This window comes from Oncorhynchus tshawytscha, linkage group LG26 (assembly GCF_018296145.1).
Source record: "Oncorhynchus tshawytscha isolate Ot180627B linkage group LG26, Otsh_v2.0, whole genome shotgun sequence".
NCBI classification, from domain to species: Eukaryota; Metazoa; Chordata; class Actinopteri; order Salmoniformes; family Salmonidae; genus Oncorhynchus; species Oncorhynchus tshawytscha.
In genome coordinates, this window is record NC_056454.1 from 5,156,265 (window position 1) to 5,175,981 (window position 19,717).

At 44.1% G+C, this 19,717-nt stretch overlaps 1 protein-coding gene across 4 annotated transcripts in view; it reads left to right on the forward strand.

Annotated features, from left to right (window-relative positions):
• The window catches only part of LOC112225082 (collagen alpha-3(VI) chain), a 94,495-nt gene that overhangs the window by 51,613 nt on the left and 23,165 nt on the right, over positions 1-19,717 (forward strand). For all 4 annotated transcript variants that reach the window (XM_024388697.2, XM_024388696.2, XM_024388701.2 and 1 more), the window contains 7 exons: positions 12,936-13,547; positions 15,574-16,191; positions 17,095-17,694; positions 17,857-18,474; positions 18,769-19,103; positions 19,307-19,385; positions 19,492-19,637. In XM_024388697.2, the coding sequence (XP_024244465.1) occupies positions 12,936-13,547; positions 15,574-16,191; positions 17,095-17,694; positions 17,857-18,474; positions 18,769-19,103; positions 19,307-19,385; positions 19,492-19,637 (3,008 nt within the window). The remainder of the gene's footprint in view (positions 1-12,935; positions 13,548-15,573; positions 16,192-17,094; positions 17,695-17,856; positions 18,475-18,768; positions 19,104-19,306; positions 19,386-19,491; positions 19,638-19,717) is intronic.

A 19,717-nucleotide genomic window follows, 5' to 3' on the forward strand; every position in this document is an offset into this window, starting at 1 on the left:
CCTCCTCTGGAAGTAGGCGACTTGAAAGTGTTCCACAGATTCTAATACTGATAAATGGTGGAAGGTCCTTTGACAATGTAGATGAACCCGCTTCTGCTCTCAAGGAGCTTGGTGTCTTGGTGTTTGGAATTGGAACAAGGAGCTCTGATAGCAAAGAGTTACAGAAGATATCCTATGACCCCAGTTTTTCTCCGTGTCTGAATTCACTGACCTCCCCAACATCCAACAGCAGCTTCTTTCTGCCATGAACACTGCCATTATACAGGACACAACCATGCCACCAACACTAATACCAACAATACTAGGTAAGAAAAATTATGGTTTTGATCTGTTCCACTTTTACATTCGGATAGAGTAGTTGATAGCTTAGAACACTTGTGTAGATTCCCCTGAGGCCTTTCATGTGGTTTCATGTCATACCTCTGTACCAATGTTCCCTATGATATAACTCAGGGCAATGCACCAATTGTCACTTTCTTTGAATAGTTGTTTGATAAGTGAAAGGGATGACTTTCATGTGACAGAAGCAGCTTTGTCCTGTTTTCCCTTACCTTTAACACATGTAATATGACTCTTTATTTGAACCTTCACATTCCCTAGTTGAGAGTCAGGCTCCCAGGAGGGATGTTGTGTTCTTGCTGGATGGATCTGATGGCACTAGGAGTGGATTCCCAGCCATGCGTGACTTTGTTCAAAGAGTGGTGGAGACACTCAGTGTGGATGAGAACAAAGATCGCGTTGCGGTGGTCCAGTACAGTAGAGATCCAGCCGCCCATTCTATCTGAACACATACACAACAAAGGAGAGATTCTCAACACTGTAAGAGGTCTGAGACACAAAGGAGGGAGACCTCTCAACACTGGAGCAGCTCTCCAGTACGTGAGGGACAATGTCTTTACTGCCTCCTCCGGAAGCAGACGCTTGGAAGGCGTTCCACAGCTACTGATTCTGTTGAGTGGTGGAAGGTCCGTTGACAATGTTGACACGCCAGCCTCTGCTCTGAAGGAGCTTGGGGTTTTGGTCTTTGGAATTGGAACAAGGAGCTCTGATAGCAGAGAATTGCAGAGAATATCACATGATCCCAGTTACGCTCTGTCTGTCTCAGACTTTACTGACCTTCCGAGCATCCAGCAGCAACTTCTGTCCTCGGTGGAGGCAGTGGTTATTGATGTTACTCCAGAATCACCAACCGTTTTAGGTATGTTTTGTTATCACTGTGAATTAAGAGTCAGGATGTGTTAGCAAAATGGCCACAGAGTTTTAGTCAAACGACTATATCATTTGGCCAAAAACATCACATTTGATCAGTTTGATTGACATAATCTATTTATTTTCTCAGTTGATCATGACACTGCCAGAAAGGATGTGGTATTCCTTCTGGATGGTTCTGATGGCACAAGGAATGGATTCCCAGCAATGCGTGACTTTGTTCAAAGAGTGGTGGAGACACTCAGTGTGGATGAGAACAAAGATCGCGTTGCGGTGGTCCAGTACAGTAGAGATCCAGCCGCCCAATTCTATCTGAACACATACACAACAAAGGGAGAGATTCTCAACACTGTAAGAGGTCTGAGACACAAAGGCGGGAGACCTCTCAACACTGGAGCAGCTCTCCAGTACGTGAGGGACAATGTCTTTACTGCCTCCTCCGGAAGCAGACGCTTGGAAGGCGTTCCACAGCTACTGATTCTGTTGAGTGGTGGAAGGTCCGTTGACAATGTTGACACGCCAGCCTCTGCTCTGAAGGAGCTTGGGGTTTTGGTCTTTGGAATTGGAACAAGGAGCTCTGATAGCAGAGAATTGCAGAGAATATCACATGATCCCAGTTACGCTCTGTCTGTCTCAGACTTTACTGACCTTCCGAGCATCCAGCAGCAACTTCTGTCCTCGGTGGAGGCAGTGGTTATTGATGTTACTCCAGAATCACCAACCGTTTTAGGTATGTGTTATCACTGTGAATTAAGAGTCAGGATGTGTTAGCAAAATGGCCACAGAGTTTTAGAAACGACTATATCATTTGGCCAAAAACACCACATTTGATCAGTTTGATTGACATAATCTATTTATTTTCTCAGTTGATCATGACACCGCCAGAAAGGATGTGGTATTCCTTCTGGATGGTTCTGATGGCACAAGGAATGGATTCCCAGCAATGCGTGATTTTGTTCAGAGAGTAGTAGAGAAACTCAATGTGGGAGGAGACAAAGACCGCGTTTCTGTAGTCCAGTACGGTAGAGATCAAGAAGTTCATTTCTATCTGAACACATACAGCACGAAGGGCGACATTCTTGACATCGTCAGAGGTCTGAGGCACAGAAGAGGTAGACCCCTCAACACTGGGGCAGCCCTCCAGTATGTAAGGGACAACGTCTTTACTGCCTCCTCAGGAAGCAGAAGCCAAGAGGGTGTCCCTCAGATGCTGATACTGCTGAGTGGCGGGAGGTCCAATGATAACGTTGATATACCTGTTTCTGCCCTCAAAGAGAGCGGAGTCTTGATCTTTGGCATTGGAAACAGAAATTCTAGTAAAGAGGTTCAAAGGATTGCCTCTGACCCCAGTTTTTCCCAGTCTGTTTCTGAATTCTCGGATCTCCCCAGCGTCCAGGATAAGTTTTTCTCCTCACTCTTTACTGTACACGTTGGCGCCACAACAATTTCCCCAACAGTCATAGGTAAGACCAGATGCATTATCTTGGAAAACTAAAGCAACAAACACATATTTCAGGTTTGATGAAGCAATGTTGACATACGTTTTCTGTTTTGTTTCTGATACTCTTAGTGGACCTAAGCATCGCCAGAAAGGATGTAGTATTCTTGCTGGATGGTTCTGATGGCACTAGGAATGGCTTCCCAGAAATGCGTGACTTTGTTCAAAGAGTAGTGGAGAAACTCACTGTAGGGGAGAACAGAGATCGAGTCTCTGTGGTACAGTATAGCAGAGAACCAGAGGTCCACTTCTATCTGAACACTTACACAAGAAAAGAAGAGGTTGTTGACACCGTAAGAGGGCTGAAGCACAAAGGAGGGAGACCCCTCAACACTGGAGCAGCTCTCCAGTATGTCAGGGACTACGTCTATGCTGCCTCCTCTGGAAGTAGGCGACTTGAAAGTGTTCCACAGATTCTAATACTGATAAATGGTGGAAGGTCCTTTGACAATGTAGATGAACCCGCTTCTGCTCTCAAGGAGCTTGGTGTCTTGGTGTTTGGAATTGGAACAAGGAGCTCTGATAGCAGAGAGTTACAGAAGATATCCTATGACCCCAGTTATGCTCTCTCCGTGTCTGAATTCACTGACCTCCCCAACATCCAACAGCAGCTTCTTTCTGCCATGAACACTGCCATTATACAGGACACAACCATGCCACCAACACTAATACCAACAATACTAGGTAAGAAAAATATGGTTTTGATCTGTTCCATTTCCTCTTTTACATTCGGATAGAGTAGTTGATAGCTTAGAACACTTGTGTAGATTCCCTGAGGCCTTTCATGTGGTTTCATGTCATACCTCTGTACCAATGTTCCCTATGATATAACTCAGGGCAATGCACCAATTGTCACTTTCTTTGAATAGTTGTTTGTGATAAGTGAAAGGGATGACTTTCATGTGACAGAAGCAGCTTTGTCCTGTTTTCCCTTACCTTTAACACATGTAATATGACTCTTTATTTGAACCTTCACATTCCCTAGTTGAGAGTCAGGCTCCCAGGAGGGATGTTGTGTTCTTGCTGGATGGATCTGATGGCACTAGGAGTGGATTCCCAGCCATGCGTGACTTTGTTCAAAGAGTGGTGGAGACACTCAGTGTGGATGAGAACAAAGATCGCGTTGCGGTGGTCCAGTACAGTAGAGATCCAGCCGCCCAATTCTATCTGAACACATACACAACAAAGGGAGAGATTCTCAACACTGTAAGAGGTCTGAGACACAAAGGCGGGAGACCTCTCAACACTGGAGCAGCTCTCCAGTACGTGAGGGACAATGTCTTTACTGCCTCCTCCGGAAGCAGACGCTTGGAAGGCGTTCCACAGCTACTGATTCTGTTGAGTGGTGGAAGGTCCGTTGACAATGTTGACACGCCAGCCTCTGCTCTGAAGGAGCTTGGGGTTTTGGTCTTTGGAATTGGAACAAGGAGCTCTGATAGCAGAGAATTGCAGAGAATATCACATGATCCCAGTTACGCTCTGTCTGTCTCAGACTTTACTGACCTTCCGAGCATCCAGCAGCAACTTCTGTCCTCGGTGGAGGCAGTGGTTATTGATGTTACTCCAGAATCACCAACCGTTTTAGGTATGTGTTATCACTGTGAATTAAGAGTCAGGATGTGTTAGCAAAATGGCCACAGAGTTTTAGAAACGACTATATCATTTGGCCAAAAACACCACATTTGATCAGTTTGATTGACATAATCTATTTATTTTCTCAGTTGATCATGACACCGCCAGAAAGGATGTGGTATTCCTTCTGGATGGTTCTGATGGCACAAGGAATGGATTCCCAGCAATGCGTGACTTTGTTCAAAGAGTGGTGGAGACACTCAGTGTGGATGAGAACAAAGATCGCGTTGCGGTGGTCCAGTACAGTAGAGATCCAGCCGCCCAATTCTATCTGAACACATACACAACAAAGGGAGAGATTCTCAACACTGTAAGAGGTCTGAGACACAAAGGCGGGAGACCTCTCAACACTGGAGCAGCTCTCCAGTACGTGAGGGACAATGTCTTTACTGCCTCCTCCGGAAGCAGACGCTTGGAAGGCGTTCCACAGCTACTGATTCTGTTGAGTGGTGGAAGGTCCGTTGACAATGTTGACACGCCAGCCTCTGCTCTGAAGGAGCTTGGGGTTTTGGTCTTTGGAATTGGAACAAGGAGCTCTGATAGCAGAGAATTGCAGAGAATATCACATGATCCCAGTTACGCTCTGTCTGTCTCAGACTTTACTGACCTTCCGAGCATCCAGCAGCAACTTCTGTCCTCGGTGGAGGCAGTGGTTATTGATGTTACTCCAGAATCACCAACCGTTTTAGGTATGTGTTATCACTGTGAATTAAGAGTCAGGATGTGTTAGCAAAATGGCCACAGAGTTTTAGAAACGACTATATCATTTGGCCAAAAACACCACATTTGATCAGTTTGATTGACATAATCTATTTATTTTCTCAGTTGATCATGACACCGCCAGAAAGGATGTGGTATTCCTTCTGGATGGTTCTGATGGCACAAGGAATGGATTCCCAGCAATGCGTGATTTTGTTCAGAGAGTAGTAGAGAAACTCAATGTGGGAGGAGACAAAGACCGCGTTTCTGTAGTCCAGTACGGTAGAGATCAAGAAGTTCATTTCTATCTGAACACATACAGCACGAAGGGCGACATTCTTGACATCGTCAGAGGTCTGAGGCACAGAAGAGGTAGACCCCTCAACACTGGGGCAGCCCTCCAGTATGTAAGGGACAACGTCTTTACTGCCTCCTCAGGAAGCAGAAGCCAAGAGGGTGTCCCTCAGATGCTGATACTGCTGAGTGGCGGGAGGTCCAATGATAACGTTGATATACCTGTTTCTGCCCTCAAAGAGAGCGGAGTCTTGATCTTTGGCATTGGAAACAGAAATTCTAGTAAAGAGGTTCAAAGGATTGCCTCTGACCCCAGTTTTTCCCAGTCTGTTTCTGAATTCTCGGATCTCCCCAGCGTCCAGGATAAGTTTTTCTCCTCACTCTTTACTGTACACGTTGGCGCCACAACAATTTCCCCAACAGTCATAGGTAAGACCAGATGCATTATCTTGGAAAACTAAAGCAACAAACACATATTTCAGGTTTGATGAAGCAATGTTGACATACGTTTTCTGTTTTGTTTCTGATACTCTTAGTGGACCTAAGCATCGCCAGAAAGGATGTAGTATTCTTGCTGGATGGTTCTGATGGCACTAGGAATGGCTTCCCAGAAATGCGTGACTTTGTTCAAAGAGTAGTGGAGAAACTCACTGTAGGGGAGAACAGAGATCGAGTCTCTGTGGTACAGTATAGCAGAGAACCAGAGGTCCACTTCTATCTGAACACTTACACAAGAAAAGAAGAGGTTGTTGACACCGTAAGAGGGCTGAAGCACAAAGGAGGGAGACCCCTCAACACTGGAGCAGCTCTCCAGTATGTCAGGGACTACGTCTATGCTGCCTCCTCTGGAAGTAGGCGACTTGAAAGTGTTCCACAGATTCTAATACTGATAAATGGTGGAAGGTCCTTTGACAATGTAGATGAACCCGCTTCTGCTCTCAAGGAGCTTGGTGTCTTGGTGTTTGGAATTGGAACAAGGAGCTCTGATAGCAGAGAGTTACAGAAGATATCCTATGACCCCAGTTATGCTCTCTCCGTGTCTGAATTCACTGACCTCCCCAACATCCAACAGCAGCTTCTTTCTGCCATGAACACTGCCATTATACAGGACACAACCATGCCACCAACACTAATACCAACAATACTAGGTAAGAAAAATATGGTTTTGATCTGTTCCATTTCCTCTTTTACATTCGGATAGAGTAGTTGATAGCTTAGAACACTTGTGTAGATTCCCCTGAGGCCTTTCATGTGGTTTCATGTCATACCTCTGTACCAATGTTCCCTATGATATAACTCAGGGCAATGCACCAATTGTCACTTTCTTTGAATAGTTGTTTGTGATAAGTGAAAGGGATGACTTTCATGTGACAGAAGCAGCTTTGTCCTGTTTTCCCTTACCTTTAACACATGTAATATGACTCTTTATTTGAACCTTCACATTCCCTAGTTGAGAGTCAGGCTCCCAGGAGGGATGTTGTGTTCTTGCTGGATGGATCTGATGGCACTAGGAGTGGATTCCCAGCCATGCGTGACTTTGTTCAAAGAGTGGTGGAGACACTCAGTGTGGATGAGAACAAAGATCGCGTTGCGGTGGTCCAGTACAGTAGAGATCCAGCCGCCCAATTCTATCTGAACACATACACAACAAAGGGAGAGATTCTCAACACTGTAAGAGGTCTGAGACACAAAGGCGGGAGACCTCTCAACACTGGAGCAGCTCTCCAGTACGTGAGGGACAATGTCTTTACTGCCTCCTCCGGAAGCAGACGCTTGGAAGGCGTTCCACAGCTACTGATTCTGTTGAGTGGTGGAAGGTCCGTTGACAATGTTGACACGCCAGCCTCTGCTCTGAAGGAGCTTGGGGTTTTGGTCTTTGGAATTGGAACAAGGAGCTCTGATAGCAGAGAATTGCAGAGAATATCACATGATCCCAGTTACGCTCTGTCTGTCTCAGACTTTACTGACCTTCCGAGCATCCAGCAGCAACTTCTGTCCTCGGTGGAGGCAGTGGTTATTGATGTTACTCCAGAATCACCAACCGTTTTAGGTATGTGTTATCACTGTGAATTAAGAGTCAGGATGTGTTAGCAAAATGGCCACAGAGTTTTAGAAACGACTATATCATTTGGCCAAAAACACCACATTTGATCAGTTTGATTGACATAATCTATTTATTTTCTCAGTTGATCATGACACCGCCAGAAAGGATGTGGTATTCCTTCTGGATGGTTCTGATGGCACAAGGAATGGATTCCCAGCAATGCGTGACTTTGTTCAAAGAGTGGTGGAGACACTCAGTGTGGATGAGAACAAAGATCGCGTTGCGGTGGTCCAGTACAGTAGAGATCCAGCCGCCCAATTCTATCTGAACACATACACAACAAAGGGAGAGATTCTCAACACTGTAAGAGGTCTGAGACACAAAGGCGGGAGACCTCTCAACACTGGAGCAGCTCTCCAGTACGTGAGGGACAATGTCTTTACTGCCTTCTCCGGAAGCAGACGCTTGGAAGGCGTTCCACAGCTACTGATTCTGTTGAGTGGTGGAAGGTCCGTTGACAATGTTGACACGCCAGCCTCTGCTCTGAAGGAGCTTGGGGTTTTGGTCTTTGGAATTGGAACGAGGAGCTCTGATAGCAGAGAATTGCAGAGGATATCACATGATCCCAGTTACGCTCTGTCTGTCTCAGACTTTACTGACCTTCCGAGCATCCAGCAGCAACTTCTGTCCTCGGTGGAGGCAGTGGTTATTGATGTTACTCCAGAATCACCAACCGTTTTAGGTATGTGTTATCACTGTGAATTAAGAGTCAGGATGTGTTAGCAAAATGGCCGCAGAGTCTTAGAAACGACTATATAATTTGGCCAAAAACACCACATTTGATCAGTTTGATTGACATAATCTATTTATTTTCTCAGTTGATCATGACACCGCCAGAAAGGATGTGGTATTCCTTCTGGATGGTTCTGATGGCACAAGGAATGGATTCCCAGCAATGCGTGATTTTGTTCAAAGAGTAGTAGAGAAACTCAATGTGGGAGGAGACAAAGACCGCGTTTCTGTGGTCCAGTACGGTAGAGATCAAGAAGTTCATTTCTATCTGAACACATACACCACGAAGGGCGACATTCTTGACATCGTCAGAGGTCTGAGGCACAGAGGAGGTAGACCCCTCAACACTGGGGCAGCCCTCCAGTATGTAAGGGACAACGTCTTTACTGCCTCCTCAGGAAGCAGAAGCCAAGAGGGTGTCCCTCAGATGCTGATACTGCTGAGTGGTGGGAGGTCCAATGATAATGTTGAAACACCAGCCTCTGCTCTGAAAAAAATAGGAGTTATGATATTCAGTGTTGGATCTCGAGCCTCAGACATTAATGAGTTACAACGCATTTCCTTTGATCCAAGTTATGCTCTTTCAGTGTCTGAGTTCAGTGAACTTCCAAACATCCAAGAGCAGCTACTCACAAGAGTTGAAACTTTCAATATTAGTCTTATGGGTAAGATTCATTAAATGAATGAACATGAAGCCAAATTCATAGTTGCAATATTAATAGTTCTGGAAAATTTACCAAATGTCTTTTTCTGAAATATTAATCCAGGGAATCTGTTTAAAATGGTCAAAATTCACTGCATATATTAAACTATTAATACCTTACACAGCTATTTTTTGTTTTTTAAAATCTTTAGTTTAAGATCATAATTGCTATTCATACATATTTTATTATCTCGTATATCAAGGTTTGTTTCATTAGGCACAATTGTAATCCTTAGAAATAACTTCTTTATTCATGTTTTACTAGGAGAAACTATGATGGGACATAGAGATGTTGTATTTCTTCTGGATGGTTCTGATGGCACAAGGAATGGATTCCCAGCAATGCGTGATTTTGTACTCAAAGTAGTGGAGAATCTCAATGTGGGAGGAAACAAAGACCGCATTTCCGTGGTTCAGTATAGTAGAAATCAAGAGGTACATTTCTATCTGAACACATACACCAAAAAGGAGGACATTCTTGACAGCATAAGAGATCTGAGGCACAAAGGTGGTAGACCCCTCAACACAGGGGCAGCACTCCAGTTCGTTAAAGACCACATCTTTAAAGACACCTCTGGAAGCAGACGTTATGAAGGTGTCCCTCAGATATTGATTTTGCTGTGTGGTGGACAGTCAAATGACGCTGTTAGCCAAGCTGCCTTTGATATGAAAGGTCAAGGAATTCAGAGTGTTGGCATTGCCATCAGACAGGCCGACACTAGAGAAATGCAGTCCATTACATCTGATCCACAGCTCATCCTTGTGGCACGAGACTTTTCAGATCTGTCAGCAATGCATCTGGAGCTTTTATCATCAATTGCTCAGGCTTCCAGTCCTGGTTTGATAGGTACAACTTTTTTTTGTTCTCTGTCTATTTAACCAGTTGATTGCTCTGTGATGTTAAAATCTGTTAGATCTACTGGTATAGTCATCTACTCTTTCCTAGCAAGATGTTTGCTACATTCTACAAAATAATGTGTTGAAATAATTTAACAGTTTTAGAAGTATTGAAGCTGCTCATTCATTAAAGTGTCATCAATGAAAATGGGTGACCATGGATTGTTTAATAGCATCCTCACCTCATTTGTCAAATCCTACAACATCTTGATTAACCCTTCTTTCATACTGCTCTCTCATTCATTTTTGCTTCTACATTTTTCTTTCAAAGATGTTTCTTGAATATTCAGAGTGAATCCTTTCACTTTGCAATCATGCTTATGCTTGGTATTATTACCACCTTTTTTTCTAGAAAACTTTTTCATTCTTTATTTAATTGTTCTCTTCAAATTCTTTCAGCATAGTCTTACTAAGGGTCTCTTTTTTGCAGCAATTGAATTTACTTCAACTCTCTGGAATGCATTCGCTTCAATCAGCTGCAGTTGCTTACCAGAGATATAGTATATTAATGTATTATCTTATAAAATCATTATTCCTTCGTAAGTTATATTTACATTCATTGAATATCTGTTCCCCACTTGAAGTAAAGTACCAAAAAGAGGCATTGTATTCCTTCTGGGTGGTTCTGATGGCACCAGGAGTGTATTCCTAGAGATGTGTGATTTTGTACAAAAAGTTGTGGACAAACTCAATGTGGAGGAAACCAAAGATCAAGTTTCGGTGGTCCAGTACAGCAGAGATCTAGAGGTCCACTTCTATCTGAACACTTATACAACAGTACCTCAAGGACAATGTTTTCACTGCTTCAGCTGGAAGTAGACGCTTGCTTGGTGTTCCACAGGTTTTAGTCATTTTAAGTGGAGCAAGATCCAGAGACCCAATTAGCAATGCTGCTCATGCTCTGAAACAACAGGGTATCATGGTCATCACCATCGGTTCAACAGCTACAGAAATCAAAGAGCTGCAAACTCTTTCTTTCAATCCTTCTTTGGCATTTACATTTTCAGAATACTTTGATCTTTATAGACTGGAGAATCAGCTTTTATCCTCAATGAGAATCACAACTTTGAAATGTTCTGGCATTTTGGGTAAGGGATGTCAGAAACACTTTTCAGATAATAACTTATTGAAACTCGTGAATCCCATGTGAATAATGTAATTGCCCCGCCGTTGATTGGCATTGTTCTCCAACGTAAGAACAATGTGTAATTTTCTTCTCCTTAGGAAAAGCAGGCTCAAATTGTTTATTTTCTTTTGATGATATCACTTTTCCCTAAGACAAAACAAGATTGTAGAATCTTGGTGGTGTATTTAGAGACTTAATTTGCCACTGTCCTCAACACAGAGGACAATGTGCTCTGTTCGCCTGCAATATATAGCATGTGATGGTAATTCATCTGTGCTCCTTGCCTTATTTGCTTGACTTTTTGCTGCATTTTAAAACAAAATGCTGCGTATTTTAAGATTCGTGCATCACATCTTTTAAAGTGTCAATCCTCGATTGACTCTCACCACTCTATGCTGGAAAAAAACATTTCTTCATTTGTTTCACGGGTTCTTTTTTTGCTATGCCAAATGGTTATAGCATGTCAACCCCCTGTCCCCCTTTAGTACTGATATAACGAGTTGCATCTTGTTAAATCCACATGTACTATTCTCCCTAGTGGAATCGCGGATTGGACGACGTGATGTTGTGTTCCTCATCGACGGCTCAGACAGCAGTCGGAGTGGGTTTCCTGCTATGCGAGACTTTGTACGAAGAGTTGTGGAAAACCTTGACGTTGCCGGAGAAAGAGACAGAGTAGCAGTGATCCAGTTCAGCAGTGACGCTGTAGTGTACTTCTACTTGAGTTCCTTTTCATCCAAGGACACTGTCATCAGCAAGATACGATCATTAAGACATAAGGGAGGAAAATCTCGCAACACTGAGACAGCTCTACAGTATGTTAAGGACAATGTCTTTAGCACCATCTCTGGAAGCCGACATCTTGAAGGTGTTCCACAAGTACTGATACTGCTCACAGGAGGACCCTCCAGCGATAGTGCTAGGCAGCCGGCTTCAACACTTAAAGATCTTGGCATTTTGAGCTTTAGTATTGGCACAGACTCAGCTGGTCTTCCCACCACTGCTCATAATTTTGTTTTTCCAATCACTGACTTTGGAGAGCTTCCAGACATCTTATTAGATGTACTGTTCACTTTAAAGCATACCACTCGTATTGGTAAGTAACCTTATTTTTCTAAGTGTCACTTGTCTATTCTCTTCATATTGGAAAGACAATTTGGTGACATCCAAAGAACTATGGAATAATCTAAAGTTAGTCAATGAGTTAATTTGAAAATAAAACATGAGTGGTTATGCAAAACACAGCCTATATTTATTGTAATTTCTAGCTCAACCTGAAGAAACCACCAAGAAGGATGTTGTCTTCTTGTTTGATGGATCTGATGACATTATAAATGAGTTCCCAGTTATACAAGACTTTATACTGAGAGCTGTTGAGAAGCTCAATGTGAATGAGAACAAAGACCGAATTTCTGTGGTCCAGTACAGCAAGGATGCCATGGTCAATTTCTATTTCAACACTTATGCATCCAAAAACAAGGTTATACATGCAATCAGAGGCATCACACTTAAAGGAGGGAGACCCCTTAACACTGGAGCAGCTCTTCAGTATGTCAGGGACAATGTCTTTACCTCTTCCTCTGGCAGCAGGCACATGGAGGGTGTTCCACAAATACTAATTTTGATTAGTGGTGGGAAGTCTAGTGATAGTGTTGAACTCTCAGCGATCGCGCTAAAGCGTATTGGTGTGGTCCCTGTCAGTATTGGCCTTAGAAATGCTGACTACAGGGAGATGCAGTCAATCTCAAATTCCCCTAACGAAACATTTTCTGTCCGTGACATGCGGAACCTCCAAAACATCCAGACAGAGCTCTTTTCTGCTTTGTCAAGACTTGTCAAAGCCAGGTATCCTGATCCTACCATATTCATTAGCTCGGGAGGTAAGACACTTAGAAGCAAAGTCCTTCAGCTGAAGTGTTCAATCATTGTTTGCAAAAGGATATTGAACATTGTTTTAAAAAATACTTTTGAAATGTATTAGCCCACCTACTACAAACAGAGCAGTGGTTTATTAAAAATGTTTGTTCTCCCTTCCTTTTAGCTGAGTCTCAGGGTCCCAAGAAGGATATCGTCTTCCTTGTTGATGGCTCAGATGGCGTCGGAAGGGAGTTCCCCATCATCCAGGAGTTCATCAGCTCAATCGTGAAGAACCTCAACGTGGGCGAGAACAAGATCAGGATTGGTGTGGTGCAGTATGGCGACTCCCCCAATGCAGATATCTACCTAAACTCCCACACAACCAAGGAGGGTGTTATGAATGCTGTCAAGGGACTGAGGCAGCGAGGCGGCAGGGAACGTAACCTGGGTCAGGGAGTGGAGTTTGTCAGCAGTGAAGTGCTGAATGTTCGACGTGGCGGCAGGAAGGAGGAGGGTGTTCCACAGTTCCTGATTGTCGTTTCTGGTGGAAGGTCCACAGATGATATCCGTCGACCTGCGACCTCACTGAAGAAGTCAGGCGTTTTGCCTTTCAGCATCGGGACCAGAGATGTAAACTCTCAGGAGCTTCAGGTTGTTTCCTATGTTCCCAACTTTGCATACACTGTTGATGACCTCCCTGGCCTGTACACAGTCCAGGACAAACTGATCTCCACGCTCACAGAGATGTCCGATGACGACATTGCCAGGCTACGTCCTGTTTTCCCAGCTCCGGATGGTAATGCCCTCTCTTGCTGTCATTGTGTTTTATAGGATTAATGTCTGTTTGAATTTCATTCACAATATTTTTGCACATTTTATGGAATATTTGGACAACACTTCACAGTAGTGGCCAGTGGTTGGCTAATTACCAGGTCGCGTATGTGTCAAATTGTCATAAAAGCATCATGATTGATTGTTGCACTCATGAACTCAAAGCAATCTGCCTTATCCCAAGGGTTCTCAGCTATAAGCACCTCTTACCGGTGGGGCCATGTGACAATCCTGACTCTCATTTAGAAACATAATCATCACTTGCGATAGTTTTTAAAACATATGTACCTTTCATATCAGTGAGAAATAATCTTTAAAATAAAAAGATACACTTACTTTAGCAGCTTTGCACAGATCCATACGGCTGTCTCTCCCCATCCGAAAAACTACACTTCCACTACACTTCCTCCCCAGTTACACTTACACACAGGTGTTTGAGCATGCTAGATAACTAATTAGCACAGGTTGTTGTCTCTGTCTTCCATCTGTCTTCCGTAAACAAACGCTGTAACATGGCAGTGTGGGAACACCAAACCTATAAAAGTGTAATTTAGTATTTTGTTTTTTAAAGATTATTTCCTCAATGATATGAAAGATACGTTCCTTACGTTTCCAAAACCGTACTGCAAGCGATGCGGTCAGAAGATGTCTTCATGAATAATCGCTAAAGGGAGTTAGCTTCTATGAATAGGTTAGATGGATTGTACATAATCAAACATGTTTTATGCCAAGTTTTCAAACTTTCTTGAGAAGAGGCCTATTTAACACCTCATGAGTAAGCATATCACTGTAAAGTCCACAGGTGTTGTATTTGGGTTGTGTTCGGTGCATGTGACCAATACAATTTGATTTGACTGAATTGATGAGTCCCCAATTATATATATATATTGTATATTAGATTTTTTAGCAATTAAACAAACACTTTACATCTGAGTGTATAAGGTATTATTGGAAATGCCTGGGTCTTGTGCTTCGAATGAATACAATTTAGCTGCCCTCCAGGGGACAGTAGTGGTACTACACCCCAAAATGATGTCACCATCCATGCTACATTTTAACTGGTTTAAATGGACCTACACTGACTTTAGCATTACTTATGTCTTTTGCTGTATTGGTTTTCCATGTCGGACAGAGGAGGCCAATGCCACAGTGAAATTCATGCATGGAGTAGTACAGAAATTGCACCATTTGGTGATTCTTTTTTTTTTACCACCACTCATAACTTCATAATACATACTATTGACTTCTATCCCGGTATAGCAAATATAGGTGAATAATTGCTTCAAGGTGGTCAGCTGAGGAGGTTTTACATTTTTGCATGGGAAACCCTAATCCACTAATTACTGCCCGTGGCGCCACTTTGTTCTGAACAGGATAACTATCTGTTTAGAACGGGCTCATGAGGTATCGGCAGGGGCACAAAAATAATGATCTCTTAGCTAACACACAAGTTCAACCAAACAAAGTGCTGGTACAATACTATTTCTTGAAGGCAATGCAGTCTCCAGAGACCAAAAACAACAATTCTGCTAAATGTGCTCATGTGGTAGAGTGTTTACAGCTTTGATTGATGTTAGCTACCAGTGGGTTAAAATGGAAAACAACAGGTTATTTTACTGGGGAGTTTGTCAAAACAGCACTACAGAGCTAGCTGTTTTTCATTCGGATTCACTGTTAACGGGTTTCAGTCATCGGCATCACCACCTGTGATACTGTAGTCTAGTTGAATATCAATTAAAACTGTTTCTCAGATGTTACCACTAATAATGTATTATTAACATTAATGATAGATTAAAACTAGATTATATCTTTTAACTCATACAAACAGATCAGTAGTCAAAAGGATCGATGCAAGGTGAAAACATAGTTATTATGAAGTACAATTAGAACATAAAATATCACCATAACGAATTTGGTTTATATCTATGCCCTAATGCAGCTCAATTTGTGTTGCTAACAAACACATTTGATGTGCTTGTCTTCTCCCACAGTCATAGTACCCACTGGCGGAGAAAAGAGGGATGTGGTTTTCCTCATTGACGGCACAACAGCTGTGCGCAGCGAGTTCCCCGCCATCCGTGACATGATCGGGAGGGTCGTGGAAAAGCTGGACGTGGGTCTGGATCGGGTGAGGGTGTCAGTGGTGCAGTACAGCGACGATGCCAAAACGGAGTTCCTCTTGAACGAGCACTCCACCAAAGATGAGGTCCGCCAAGCCACGAGGAAGATTCAGAGCAGGGGTGGAAACCGTCTAAACACTGGCCGTGCCCTCGATTGGGTTTCCAAGAACATCTATCAAAGATCAGCCGGTAGCCGCATCGAGGAGGGTGTGCCTCAGTTCCTCATTCTAGTCACGGGGGGAAAGTCCAACGACGACGTCTCTGGACCAGCCAACCAGCTGAAGACCAACCTGGTTGCCCCTCTTGCCATCGGGGCAAAGAATGCCGACCCCAACGAACTGAGGCAGATCTCCCTGAAGCCAGAATTTGCCTACTCCATTAACAACTTTGGGCAGCTTCCAACAGTGGAGCAGCAGCTTATTGCTTCAGTCAACACCATGACCACCACTGACATCTCCAGTAGTTTTGTTCCTCCTGTTTTGGATATTGGTAAGAGATTCTACATTATTTAACCCAATGCAGTTTCTAAATAGTGCTGACCCATCAAATATATTTTTGAATGTAGCTAAGTTTCCATCCAATTGGTGACAGATTAGAATTGTCTAAAATCTGCATAAAATAATATGAAAATGTCCACACCCGAGTGTGTCGCAGCAGTCTAAGGCACTGCATCTCCGTGCTAGAGGCGTCACTACAGACCCTGGTTCGATCCTAGGCTGTATTGTTTTGTAACAAAACAAAATGCATTATATAGTGAATGTGCCCACTTTGGACTTGGCACGTGTGCTCTAGCCAACAGCTCCCACATACAGTGTGGGTATAATTTTCAAATGGCAGCCAAGCCTCGATCATCATGTCACCAGAATAAGACTCTCAATATTTATTGGAAAGGAGCATCAAGCTCATCACTGTGTACTTTCACCACCATGTGAAGTTCATCATAATTTATTTAATCTGTAGCTTAATAAACTACATGCTTTCCCGAATCATAGTGGAAGGACTACACAACATATAATCGCGTGACTCCAAGTTTACTTTTGGTATGATGGTTATATCAATACTTGCGCGTAAAGGTCAACTTCCACCTCCTTTTCTCAAATAATTAATTTTACAGACACAGAAAGATCCCACCCTGACTAGCGTATTTTGTTTTGTCAACATTTGGAAAGTCTACCGACAAAATAGCTGTTTCCATCAGGCCTGTTGTGACATGTTTTAGCCAACATGTACTTTTCTCTGAATAAAAAGGTTGGATGGAAACCTGTTTTTATGTTTTGTATGGTATCGCCTCAACTGTTACAATCACCTTTGTTTACATTTTTAAATACCTCTCTGCCAACATAAAAAGTAAAACCCCACTTGCTTGACCTTTTTTTCTGTTCTACTTCTCAGCTAACCTCAACATGGGGAGGAAGGACATCATCTTCCTCATAGACGGCTCGGACACCACAGGGTCCAGTGGCATCGCCCACATCCGTGACTTCATCCTCAACATCGTTCAGCAGCTGGATGTGCAACCTGACCAGGTTCGGGTCGCTGTCGTCCAATACTCTGACAAGGTCAAGACGGATTTCTCTCTCAATTCCCACAACAACAAGCCAGCTGTGCTCTCTGCCATCAAAAGACTACGCCAGCAGGGTGGCAGATCGTCGGATCTAGCCAAAGCCATCGAGTATGTGATCAGGAACGAGCTGAAATCCTCAGCGGGTGTCCGGCTTGCGGAGGCCTCCCAGCATCTAGTGGTCCTCACCGGCGGAAGGTCCCCCACTGACGTGTCTGTGTATGGCCCTCTGCTCAAAGGCTCTCGGGTCAACTGCATTGGCATTGGGGCTGGCGGAGCAGACTCCAGGCAGCTCAACCAGATTGCCACCAGCTCTGCCGATGTTCTTCAGGTACCTACTTTCCCCGGCTTGCCTACCATTAAGGAGAGGTTCATTGCCAGGCTCAATGGGACAATCCCCGAGGAGGCCCCTACAGAAACTGATGAACCAAGTAAGTGAAACCACAAAGAATGCATTCTCGCCTTATTCTGTAAAATAAATGTACTGATAAATATTGAATAATAGCCAAATAACTGCTGTGAATAGGATTCAACATGGCACCTCTCTTTCACTCTATCCCTCTCCGTCACTCTCTCTCTCTGTTTTCTCTCAGCTTCAGGACTCCCGAAAGCCAAGGCTGCTGACATCGTGTTCTTGGTGGATGGCTCCATCAACCTTGGCAAGGACAACTTCAAGGAAGTGATGGAGTTTATCCTGAACCTTGTAGACCTCTTCTTCACCGAGCGTGACAACCTGCAGATTGGCCTGGCCCACTATGCCACTGACGTCACCGACGTCTTCTACCTCAACACCTACAAGACCAAGGATGACATCATCAGCGCCCTTAGTCGCACAGAGTACAAGGGTGGCCGCAGGATCAACACGGGCGCTGCCATTCGCCACGTGCAGGAGAACCACTTCATCAAAGATAAAGGCAGCAGGAAGGATGAGGGCATCCCCCAGATCCTGATGATCGTCACTGGCGGAAAGTCATCCGACGATGGCAAGACTGCCGCTCTGGGGTTGAAGGCCACCGGTGTCCGTATCTACGCCGTTGGCGTGGGCGACATTGAGGACGAGTTGAACAACCTGGCAAGCGAGGCCTCCACGGTGGCCAGGGCGAGCACGTTCATGGAGCTCTCTGAGCTCAACGAGCAGATCTTGGAAACATTAGACGACGAGGTGAAGGGAATCAAGCTGTGCACTGGCGTGAGCCAGGAACCCTCAAAAGGTGAGGATCACAGATATTTGACCCTATCTTTCCCCTAGTGTTGGTGTCAGGAGGACATATCTTGGCAGATCTATGTCAATTCCTCATGCTTGTTTTACTTACATCCTTTACTTTCATATAGAACATTGATTAAAAAAATGCCTATGCTTTAGAATGACTCAGGTAATAGCAGACCGCATATGGATTGTAAACATCTGGTAAACATCTACATTACAAGACATAGTACAGAGAAGCTCCAAACACCAACCACCAATCAACCTCCCCGTATCTTCTCTCTCTCTCTCTCTCTTTCAGCCTGCAGTCTGGAGGTGTTGGTGGGCTTCGACGTGTCCTCGCAGAACATCTTCCAGGCCCAGAGGATCCTGGAGTCCAAGATGGGTGCCATCCTCCAGAGAATCACCAAGATGACGGGCATCAGTTGCTCATCGGGACAGATCCCCTCGATCCAGGTGGGCATCCTGGCCATGGATAGCGCCTCGGAACCTGTCCACCTGGAGTTCACGGACAACGCCGACATGCTGTTTGAGGCATTCCGGGCCCTGCGCAATCGCGGCCCCTATGTCCTCAATGCCAAGACCATTTCCGCATACGGTTCGAGGTTCAAAAGCCGAGCCGCAGACGCAGTCAAGGTGTGTCTGCCTGTCTCTTTTTTTAATAAATATAATTAATATCTTCACACACAGGGAACAGTGTGAGTAGTGTAGATTGAAGTCTGTCATTTATCTTTTTTGGTTAAGTTCGACTTGAGAGTGAAGCAAACTTATTGAAATAAATGCCATTCACTATTAGTAAAATTAAATTGTATGATTGCCCCCCCCCCAACCACGCACAGGTTGTGATCCATCTGACTGACGGTCTGGATGGCCAGTATAACGAAATGAAGAGAGGAGTTGAGGAACTTAAGATTTCAGGTGAGGATACGTCTTATGGCTGGATTATTGGATTGCTATGGCTGTTGAAACTACTGAGAAAGACCCTGGACAAAGATAATTAAATATGTGTTTTGTGCCATGTTAGGTGTGAACAGCTTCATCCTGGTGGGTCTGGAGCGGGTACCCAGGTTTGAGGAGGCTGTGCTGCTGGAGTTTGGCCGAGGCTTCAGGTACACCAGACCCCTCCGAGTCAATGTCATGGACCTGGACTACGAGCTTCTGGAGGAACTGGTGAGTGCTGTCACTGTCACTCACTACAGAAACGGTTCTCGTACTTGTACCTGTACCATACAGTCCAACTCAGCCATGTA